General features: G+C 41.7%; 1 protein-coding gene and 1 non-coding gene across 2 annotated transcripts in view; one reads left to right on the forward strand and one right to left on the reverse strand.

Annotated features, from left to right (window-relative positions):
* The window catches only part of Lbr (lamin B receptor), a 32,141-nt gene that overhangs the window by 6,199 nt on the left and 14,292 nt on the right, over positions 1-11,650 (reverse strand). The window contains exons 7-10 of the mRNA XM_008823720.3: positions 10,296-10,350; positions 6,541-6,732; positions 5,814-5,917; positions 4,809-4,934 (exon numbers count right to left, since the gene is read on the reverse strand). Of these exons, the coding sequence (XP_008821942.1) occupies positions 4,809-4,934; positions 5,814-5,917; positions 6,541-6,732; positions 10,296-10,350 (477 nt within the window). The remainder of the gene's footprint in view (positions 1-4,808; positions 4,935-5,813; positions 5,918-6,540; positions 6,733-10,295; positions 10,351-11,650) is intronic.
* Positions 10,389-10,525, forward strand: LOC115068573. The gene has a single exon (XR_003847918.1). It is a non-coding gene; the product is annotated as a small nucleolar RNA SNORA2/SNORA34 family (small nucleolar RNA).

Genomic DNA, 11,650 nt, shown 5'->3' on the forward strand with positions numbered 1-11,650 from the left:
TTTTTTTAAATATTAAAAAAAAAAAAAAGGCTGGATAGCCAGGTGTGGTGGCACTCACCTTTAATCCCAGCACTTGGGAGGCAGAGGCAGGAGAATCTCTGTGAGTTCAAAGCCAGCCTGGTTTACATAGTTCCAAGCCAGCTGGGGCTACAGGGAGACCCTGTCTCAACAAGACCAAGAAAAGAAAAAAAAGGATGGATGGTGCCCAAGAAATGACAACCTGGCTGTCCTCTAGCATCCACATTCAAGTGCACCTTCTCTCTCTCTCTCTCTCTCTCTCTCTCTCTCTCTCTCTCTCTCGTGCACAAGCACTCACCACAAATACACAAGAGTTTTGCCTTAAGATGCTAACAGAAATCAATGTATAGAGAAAACATGACCTTCCAGGCCAATTAAAACATAACAGATGGCTGGAGAGATGGCTCAGAGGTGAGGAGCACTGGCTCCTCCTGCAGACCTGGATTCGGTTCCCAGCACCTACATGATGGCTAACATCATCCTTAACTCCAGTTCCAGGGGATCCAATATCCTCTTCTGGCTTCCTTGGACACTGTAACACAGGTGTACTTATATACAGGCAGGTAAAACACTCATACACAAAAATAATAAATACTGTAAAAAGGGTTAATCCTAAATAAATAAAGCTAGAAAGAAGTGGTGAACAGAGTAATCACGGCTAACTGGAAAGGAAGGCTAAGAAAGGATCTCTGAGGTGACACAGCTACTTAATTATTATTCTATGCCTGCTCTTTAGGAGCTATCTACTATACAAAAGCAGACAAACCTGCTCTAACAATACCAAATATATTTACTACAGTCATTTTTTACTTTCAAAAGAGGCTTAATTTGGGGTGAATTCAAAATTCTAAAGGACTTCAAGATCAAGAGCTGTTAGCATTTTCATAATGGCCAAGGCTCTAAGTAGGGCCTGTGCTAAGGAACAGGAGCAACAAGAACCTATAAACAGTGTGCTATGTAGAAAGGAGGTCTGTTCACCTCAGAGGCCCTAGCCATCCTAAATAAAGAAAAAGAGAGTTCCAGGAGCACCAGGATCACACTCTCAAAGTTGTTCTGACTGAGCATTCTTTTTTGTCTTTTAAGACAGGATCTTACTATGTAGCTCTGGCAGGCCTGGCACTTACTACGTAGACCAGGCTGACCTCAAACTCAAAAGGTCACCTGCCTCTGCCTCCCCAAGAGCTAGGACTAAAGGTGTGCACCACCTGACTGAGCATTTTTAGTTCTTTCATGGAAGGCTAAAATTAAAGCGTAAGAGTGGGGAAAAACTGATGACCAAATAATAGTTTGAGGTGTTTTTCTTTTTTTAACTGCTTCAGGCTCACAGGGGCACTCTCCAAATATCAACAGGTTCTCATAAAACCTGTTTGGGGCCAGCCTGAGCTACACAATGAGTTCTAGACCAGCCTGGGTATGCAGTAAGACCTTGTCTAATGGAGGGGAGAAAAAGAATGTCTGTCATGGAATTTATAGAGATAATTATAAAGAAACAATAAAGCAGTCATAACATTGGCCCTAGGGAAAAAATTCTCAAATGATTATGTTCCATTGGACAGAGGAAACTATTAGTCTTCATGTAGCAGAAGGCATTAATGACCTATTAACCATGAGAACAGCCACTGGTTGGCAACTAATCTCTATTTAAGGTGGTTTTCTCAGGCATCTTGATTCTGAGTGATCCATCTAAGGACAGCTATTCTGTATTTGTAAACACCAACAATAAAACATTAAGAATTAGCTGCCTGAAGCTGGGTGCAGGGACACAGTCTATCCCAGCACTTAGCAAGCAGAGGCAGGAGATCACTGTAAGTTCAAGGCCAGCCTGATCTATATAGTAAGTTCTAGGCAAGGGCTACACAGTGAGACCATCTCAAAACATCACTAAGTAGCCAGGCGTGGTGGCGCACGCCTTTAATCCCAGCGCTCGGGAGGCAGAGGCAGGTGGATCTCTGTGAGTTCAAGGCCAGCCTGGTCTACATAGTGAGTTCCAGGACAGCCGGGGCTACAGGGAGACCCTGTCTCAAAAAGCCACTGCTGGTGGGGTTGCAAACTGGTTCAGCCCCTCCGCAACGCCGTGTGGAGAACTCTTAGAAAACTACAAATGAACCTACCATTTGACCCAGTTATACCACTCCTTGGCATATACCCAAAGAACTTGTCCTGTTGCAGAGACACTTGTACATCCATGTTTGTTGCTGCTGTTTTCGCAATAGCTAAGAGATGGAAGCAACCTAGGTGTCCCTCAATTGATGAGTGGATAATGAAAATGTGGTTCATATATACGATGGAGTTTTACTCAGCAGTAAAGAAAGATGAAATCATGAAATGTGCAGGTAAATGGATGGAACTAGAATCTGTTATACTAAGTGAAGTAACACAATCTCAGAAAAAAAATCGACATATGTTCTCCCTCATATGTGGATCCTAGGATCAGACTCTGATAAATAAGTATGCAAACAGACATAACTGCAGGAACCAGGACAAGGGTAAGGAAACAGTGAGGTAAAGGAAAAGAAATAACCTGAAGGAGAATAGTAGGCAACAGACCTTAAGAAGGGAGATATGGATAAAAATTGGGTCAGATTAGGGGAGGGGGGAGGGAAGGGGATATGAGGAACCTAGGGGATAAGGAGAAAGAAACAGTTCAACAGAGGTAGGATCATGGGAGCAAGGGTATTAGTAAGGAAGAAAGGCAGGGAAGTGCAGGCACCTTAAGTGGGAAAACCATGATAGAGGGGGGAGACGATACAAGAGAGAAACAATGCCTAGCTAGTCACGAAAACCAGAGGGAACCATATTATTCCTACAATCTACTGACAAATTATACATAAAAGATCAAGAAAAATATCTCTAGATAAGGTTTATTTGAGACCAACTGGTCATTACCCAAGATTTATCTGCAAGACACACAGTAATTAAAAATGCCAGAATAGTGGAACTAACCTTCTTGGATGTTTAACAGACATACCTTGAGATCTATACTAATTGGGTCAGAGGGATTCAAAGGACACTTTTTGCTCCTTGCCCTCCTGGATCGATTAGTTCCCAGGGACTATGAGCATCGCGCAAAATGTCCTGTAATGGTGGTGGGTCATCTGGCCTCTTGATCAAGGAAGCTGAGGAGACCCCACCAGATGGACTTGAGCCAGTGTCCAGTCTATAAAGAGGAGGGGCAACACGGAGGAATCATTTCCTCCATGCTTCCAAGAGGAGCCAACAATGGTCGAGCAGGACCTTTGACTTATCCTCACATGGATGGAGCTGGTAAAAGAAAGGAGCCAGGGGCTCCTCCCAACCCCATGGGACCCCTGAGGAACAAATCCTCTAACGACCTCAAGAGTAAAAACAAATCAGTTTATCTGGTCCAACTGTATGTCCTTAAACACCCAAAAGGGAAGTATAACCAAAGATTAAAGGGGCCAACATAATATCATAAGAGCATACATATACATAACTAAAAGTTACTCGACAAACAACAAAGCCAGATAGGCGATACCTTCAGTCGAGTTGTTGGCTAGGATAGATAAAGGCTCTTCCAGACAGTAACCCAACATACTACTGGAAAAATGAACAGCAGACCCCAATTCTATCCAAAGGAATACTGACAATGGATTGCCGTAGATGAGGAACAGCTGACCCTCCTGGAACAGGGACTTCTGGCTGACTAGATTTACCAGAAGGGCAGACAGGGGGAATGGATGAGGGTGCTGACAACACAGTGGACAGTGACAGGGATGGCAGAGTATGGAGCCTCTAGTGGGAGAGGAAGGCTGTCTATCTGACGAGTTTGTATTCATGCTCAGATGCCAAGGAGCTCAGAAGGTGGGCGACTGTGACCAGTGATAGTCATGTATATAGAGATTAGAAATGCATGTGCAAACATCCAATGTCAATTGCATTGAAAAAGAATTTTTCTATATGAAACTGGGTATTTTAATAATGAAATGGAGATCTTTTTAAAGGTTAAAACATCATTTAATTTATGTCTTATAGGGTTTATACTGAGTACAATATTGTATAACTGTAATAATTCAACTGTAAACCTAAAAATTTACAGCCAAATTTGAAAGAGATGCATCCTACCTCAGGAAAACGTTATTGAATATGTCAATTGTGTTGTAATGATATGCTTCTTCTAAGTATGTTGTTAGTAAATAAATCATTTTTAAAAATTAAAAAAAAAAAAAAAATCACTAAATAACCTTCCTTGTAATGACCAAAAAACATCCTAATCTACTAACCATATATTTTCATGTGATTATAATAAAGAAACTATATTTTCCACCAACCTTAAATACTTAAGAGTGTCGTTTCTAATAGAGTAGGTGATACCCATGGGCACACCCACCAATGCTCCACGTGCCAACCCAGAGCCACTGAGTCACATTAACACCAGCCAGTCAGGCTGTTGCCTTTGTGTGTAAATAGGAGTTCCCAGAGGAAAACTAAGTCATTCACCAATTCACAAAGCTGCCTAACTCCATGGCCTCCAAGGTTCTGCTCTTAATTACCTCATGCAGACACAGAGGTACACTCCTGTAATTCTAATGCTTTGGAAGCTGAGCGTTAGAGGATCCCAAGTTCAAGTCGGCATGGACTACACAGGACCCCACTTCAAAAACACATGAAACAAGCCAGGTATGGTGGCCCTCATCTTTAGTCCCAACTATCATAAGGCAGAGCCAGGCAGATCTCTGTGAATTCAGAGCCAGACTGGTCCATATATCAAGTGCCAGGCCAGCTTGGGCAAGAGAATGAGATCCTGTCTCAGTAATAACAATAAGAATTACCTCATTCCAGAGAGCATCCACCACGTATAAGAGCTGAAAACTGTTAACTAAAATCATTGCCAAGGATGGAGCAGCACGTTTCTGTACTTTCATTTCAGCCAGAAGCATCACCAAATTAATAATCACCTGGAATAAGAGGCAAGAGGACCGTCTCAAAGCACCTCCCAGGAATACTGAGCACAAGGCGGAGGGGTACTTCCCAGCGGAGAAGCCCAGCAGACAACCACCCCATGCCCACCACTGGAACAAGACACCTCAACCCCACAAATCATAGGTACTGTGTACTAAAGCACCGTGGTGTCATTCCTGTGCTACTCTTGCCATGAGAAAATAGTGGACTAACCCAAATTAAGGGACAATCCTAAAAACAACTAATCAGTGTTCTTCAAAAACAGTGACAAGGTCCCAAGAGACTAAGCAACCATTACAGACTAGAGGAGACTAAGAAGAAACAATGGAATGCACTGTGGGGGCTTGCGGAGGCCCCTGGGTCAGGAAAAGCTAACAGCAGAAACACTAATGAAACCCAAATAAGGGCTGTGGAGCTCCTACATAAGTAATGCTGTTCTTGATCATGCTGCGATGGGGTCAGATGGTAACACTATGGAAAGGATGCAGGGAACTCTTGACTCTATTTCTGCAATTCTCCTGCAAGTCTGAAATTAGGTCAAAATAAGGCTTTATTGAAAGGGAGAGGGAAACAGTATTTCTTACATTAATTCATCTACACTATCATGTTCCTAGATATAAAAAAGAAACAAAAATTCTGCAATGTTTACTATCCGATAACAAGGTATTTTAAACCTCTGAAAAATAGTAAGAAAATATTTTAAGACAGAATTATAGAAAACTGTAACTATTCGTATCACCTAACTCTTTAAATGGCCAACATTTCTTTCTAAATACAAGATAAAGTCACACTATTGAAATTTGAAAAAAAAAAAAAAAAAAAAAAAAAAAAATACCCATCCAATCAATCCAGGCAGAAGGAAAAAAAAGACATACCCATCCAATCAATCCAGGACGCAATTCACAAAAGTATTTGAGATCAAAAGTACCAATTCGAGGATTTAATTCACGGCCAATGAAGAAATCATAAACAGCATTTCCTGAGAAGGGAAAAGTTTTTACCCAAACGTTCCAAATCTAGTCATGAGGCTTTAAAATAGAACTGTTGCCCATTACTAGGTCCCAGTTAGCCCCTGGAGCCTGTAGAGGTGCTGCTGGTGAGAGGCAGGACCAAAGAACAGGACTGGGGAGCCAGAGCCATGTCCATTTAAAGAGGTGGCTGCCTCACCTCCTGGGAGCCATGTGACCAGATACCCCAATTCTAAGAAAACTGGAGGATTTTCAAATGTGTGATCATAATTTTTTTATATAGGAAACGTTTTAAAATATATTTAAGTATCTTAGGTAAGAACCAAACAACTTGTAGCCCGTTGTTTTTTAAAGGATTTACTATTTGAACAACAACAACAACAACAAACTGTCTTAAATTGTGATGCTAAAAGGTTTTAGTCATTAAACTGATGAGAAGTAGAAAATCATGAGGGAAAAATAGGTTTTTCTTTACATTAATCTCCCCTTCAATTTTTTCCCCTCATCTGTTTTGATGTTATTTCTCTTCATTTTCCATAATTGAAGCTAGAAAAATTCAGCAATCTACTCAAGTCTAGCAATGGCTGCTGAGGCTCTGGACACACCCACGAACACATGATGTACTACTGCTCACCAGAACTGGCAGGTGACAGCTCATCCCTGGGGGCCTTCAAAGAGTGAACGTAGAGATAAACACTCAAGATCACCGAAAATACAGTGGCTGCAAGTGCCAATGGAAGGAAATGGGTGTACACGTAATGCAGCTCAACACCCCCAAAGAGAGATGTTCCCACAACTGCACATGTCAGGATAAAAGCATAGAATCCTTAAAAGAAAAGAAAAAGAGGTTAATTAACATCACTCCAGACTCATGTTAGATTTATACCATATAAAACAACAGTCTATATTTGGAGTTTTTGAGACAAGACACACATTAGGTTGCCCAAAATAGCCCTGTACTCCCAGGCTCAACGAGAGCTCCCCACCTCAACCTCCCAGGCAAAAGGAACCTCAGGTGAGCACTGCCCTGCTGTCTTTTTTAATTCTTAAATTTCATTACTTGGACTAACTATGTACCAATGAGCAAAGTCCATAAACACAGTCCTCAATTTAAGCATTGCAACTCTGCACGGTGAACCATCATTACCTGCTTTTAAAGAAAAGCTGGAAGAAAGAAGAGCAATTCACTGTTAGAACACTGAAAAGCAACACAAAATGCACTTTCTCTGAAGTATCAGGGTCCTAACAGAGCTGGGCAACTACACATTTAAAAATCTAATGCCACTGCCTCAAGGTAGGATAATTTTAGTAGGTATAAAATTATAAATATTCATGTTTGGATTCACTTTTCATTAATGGTATCAAAAGAGTCTATCATGTTCTGCCATCTAAAGCATATCCTTAAGACACCTCACTCTCACAGCAGAGACCAGAACTAAAAATGTCCCTGAGAAAACCAGTGTGGGCCAGTCACAGTGGCACACCTTTACTCACAGCACTCAGGAGGCAAGGCAGGTGGATCTCAGTGAGTTCAGCCTGGTCTATATAGCAAGATTCAGGCTAGTAAGAGCTACAAAGTGAGTCTTTCTTAGGAAAAAAAAAAAAAGAAAGAAAGAAAACCAGGCGTGCTTGCTCCTACCTGTAATCCCAGATAGACAGACAGACAGACAGACAGACAGACACACACACACAGAGAGAGAGAGAGAAAATGTCCCTAAGGCAGGCCAGCCCTCCATGAGGCCCAGGAGAAGATATTCACACACACAGGCAAACTCCTGGTGAGGTACCACAGCCTAGTCTGATGGTACAGGCCAGCCCACAAAGGCTGAAAAAATCATTTAGCTTTCAGGGGCCAAGGTGCCTGAAGGAGCTGTATTCTGTGTAAAGTCATCAAACTACTATTCAATATCAAATCAGCAAATTATATTTCAGTAAGCAATCACAGAAAAGTGGTGGTCATTGTTAAGATTCCTAAAATCACAGCTTCTACAAAATAAAAGAATCACCACTGATTTTTGGGGGTTGTCTTTTTGAGACAGGGTCTCCCTGTAGCCCCAGCTGTCCTGGAACTCACTATGTAGACCAGGCTGGCCTCAAACCCACAAAGATCCACCTGTCTCTGCTTCCCAAGTGCTAGGATTAAAGGCGTGCACCACCACGCCCTGCTGATTTACTTTTTTATGTGTATGAGTATATTGCCTGCATGTGTATAAGTGCACCTGTGTTGAGCAGTGCCCAAAGAGGACAGAAGAGGATAATGGATCACCTGGAAATGGAGTTATGGATGGTTGTTAGCCACCATGTGAGTGCTGGGAATCAAACCCAGGTCTTCTGCAAGAGCAATCAGTGCTCTTAACTGCTGAGCCATCTCTCTAGCCCCTATTTACTATTTAAATTCATGTTTTCCACATACAAAGTTTACTTCAAAGAATAACTTAACTTTAAAATTTATGAAATGATATACAAAGTTGTTTTTCACTCTGTAGTCTATGAAAATTAATCACTCAAAATTTCCCTGAAATTTCCTTAGTGGTAAAAAAATCCCATAAAAAGAAACCTCATAATATTAGAACCAAAATAAACAGAGGAGAAAATTTTGCAAAAGGATCAAGCAATGGCCCCGCTTCTCCCCACTAGCAACAACGGTTGTGTCCAGGTGCGCACTCAGCCTCTGAACACAGCAGGTCCTGAACAGCCCACCTCCGCGTGGATTCCACTGCACTGGTCTGACATGCACAGCTAAAGCAAACAAAAGGTAGCCAGCAGCAGTAAGCAAGTCTAAGGTCTGGCACAGGGCTGGCGTGGCTTGCATACTTGGCACTAAAAGGCAGGTGGCCCCAGGAATATTTTTGCTTCCCGTTTGAAATCTTTTAGTATGATTTCAGAAAGAACAGATGCTAGGAAAGACAATATACAAACAACAACAGCAACAAAACCCTAAAACTAAAACAGAATAAATAAAAAGGTCAAGCATTAAAATTTTACAGATAGTTCCTGGCTTACAATGGCTCGACTTAGGAATTTCCTACTATTTAACATGCATAATACAAAAGCAAAGGCACATTCAGGAGAGGACGAATTCAAGTGTGGCGCACTGGAGTCCAGCTGAATGCTATGTAGCCTTCTTTCATGGTGCAGCAGCTCCCAGCCAGCCACATAACCAAGGGGTGACCCACAGACACTCTACAGTGGTCTCTGTTGCTAAGCTAGGACATATGAGAGGTCAGATGCATTAAATTCATTTTTAACTTTAGATGCGCTCATGAGGATGTATCCAGTCATAAGTTGAGGGGCATCTGTCATATCATTCTCAAGAATATGAAATCATTCTATCAAATCTAGTAAAATAGAAAATCATTTAAGGATAACTACCACGTAAGACTTCTTAAAATCAAGTTAATGGCATTTTATCAAAGTCTTCAAAGGACAAAGTTGGATTTAGTCCCTCAGCACATGTGCAGACCATGGAGCTTCCCTGACCAAACCATCTGCCTCAAGGGGCAGATGAGCTCTTCTCTCTGCACACACGAACACGGTAACGCAGTGAGTGTCAACTAGGGACAGCACATCCTCCTGGTCCCAAGCTCGCAGTGAACACAACGCAGCCCACAAAACTACATCCTAGAAGGGAGAACCCAGTAAACTGAAAGCACGCTGATGTGAGAAAGCTTAACTGTCAAAATAAAACAGTGCAGGGGAGGGAAATGGACCCAAAGGCTTCTCTATGCTTTTTCAATAACAGTGAATATCTGTGTCCTTCCTTTCAGCTTTCCCTTAAATAAAAGCAGGTAACAATGACAGCTTCACAGTGCAAGGGCAAAGATGAAGATTCAGCTTTCAAGCAAAGGGCTGAGAAAAGAATGTGACACAGATTAAGAGCCCAGAGGCCAGTCACCTAGAACCAAGTAAGCAAGGACTGGATGGCTGGCTCTTGGGTGGTAGTGCACCCAACATCTAAATCAGTGTAGGGTTTCCAGAACCATGGGAATGCTCAGGATGGTAAAATCCTAGACAAATACAATATTCTGAATGGTGGTTAAGTACTATTAAGAAAATGAAACTAGCCACGCATAGCAATGCACACCTGTAATCCTAGTACTCAGGAAGCTGAGACAGGAGATCTTAAGTCCAGCCTATGCTACACAGTGAGTTTTGAGCTAGCCTGTGCAATATAGCAAAACCTTATCCCAAACAGAAGAAAAAAAGAAACTATAGACAGTAGGAGTAACAGTGTTGCTTAACAGCAATTCACGTTAACTACTAGGATAAGCAGTTTATCGGCAAGTTCTTCAAACTACTAAGAGATATTTACTATTTAGCACTCTAGTGAAAACTAGTTTAAAAACTATAGCAGTTAGCAAGTCATCAAGTACTTTTTAAGAAAATCACCATTTAGTCTATACTTGAGTCTTCTTCCACTGACAAGAGGTGTTCCTTCTACAACCTAAAGAGAAAAAAAGAATTAAAAATTAGAGAAGTACTCTGGCCCTGAATCAAGGCCAACAGTTTGCTGAAGCTAATGGTTTCAAGCAGGTGCCTAAAGAAATGTCTTTCTGTGACCTGTTGGCCATTTCAGAAATTTAGAAATGTAATGGTCAATTCATTAGAAACATGTGGCTGAAATAAAAAGTTAAATAAATATTGAGAAGGAGATGTGAGGGGGGGAATCTTGGGGAGTAGGGGATGGATATGCTCAAGATACATTGTATACATGCACAAAATTTTCAAAGAATGAACAAAAATTATTTTTAAGAAGAAAAACAAAAATTAGAGACGCACATTACCAAGCGGCTGTGGTGGTGGCGCATGACTTTAATCCCAACACTTAGGAGGTAGAGGCAGGTGGAGCTCTGTGCGTTCAAGGCCAGCCTGGGCTACAAAGGAAGTTCCAGGCCAGCTGGGGCTACAGGGGAGACCCTGTCTCAAAAAGGCCAAAAAAAAAAAAAAAAAAAAAAGCACATTACCATCATTCATGTATGTTACAGATATATAGATGATCTTCTAATAAATCTTAAATTTCATATCCAAGAAACAAACTATCTCACAGTAGGGAAAATACAGTAATACATTATAAAATCAAAATTGCAAGTCATGTGATAAATTCCACCTTTAAGAACTTAAATATAAAACTAGTTGGTAATTTCTCAATGTACCGAGACTATTGTAACAGCCACCCTCAGCCAAAGCATCGGTGCACACTACAAGATCAAAGATGTGTTCAGAACTCCTCACTGGCTTCCTATCGTATATGAAACAAGAAAACTCCACTGTCTCACATCTGATGGCTGATGGCCCATGTCCTGCTGGTGCATGTGCACAATGACTCACTCTGCTGTCTATGCATTTGCTGTTACTCTGGTTCACCCTCTAACAAGACTCGGCCTGTTTCCAGGACAGGAACCACCATGGCATCCCCACTGCATGCAGTGTGACTCCTACCTGACACAGTCACCAAACGAGACTCAACTGGGAGACTGAGAATTCTGCCTTAGCTGCTTAGAAACACAACCATGTACTTTAAACTGCCCAACACTAAGACAGCATCATCTAGCAGCACCATTCCATGAGTTGAGGAAGGGGGACCCAGGAGAGAAACATAAAATTTGTCTGCGATCACAGGTTTAACAAGAGCCTGAGTGCTCACTTCAGATGATCCTTCTCAGTTACAGCTGTCTTACTGGGCCTTACCCTGAGAATATAGAGACAGGACTATTCATTCTCATTCTCATCCCCCCCACCCCCAC

The sequence above is a fragment of the Nannospalax galili genome, unplaced genomic scaffold, assembly GCF_000622305.1.
Source record: "Nannospalax galili isolate Female #2095 unplaced genomic scaffold, S.galili_v1.0 scaffold368, whole genome shotgun sequence".
NCBI classification, from domain to species: Eukaryota; Metazoa; Chordata; class Mammalia; order Rodentia; family Spalacidae; genus Nannospalax; species Nannospalax galili.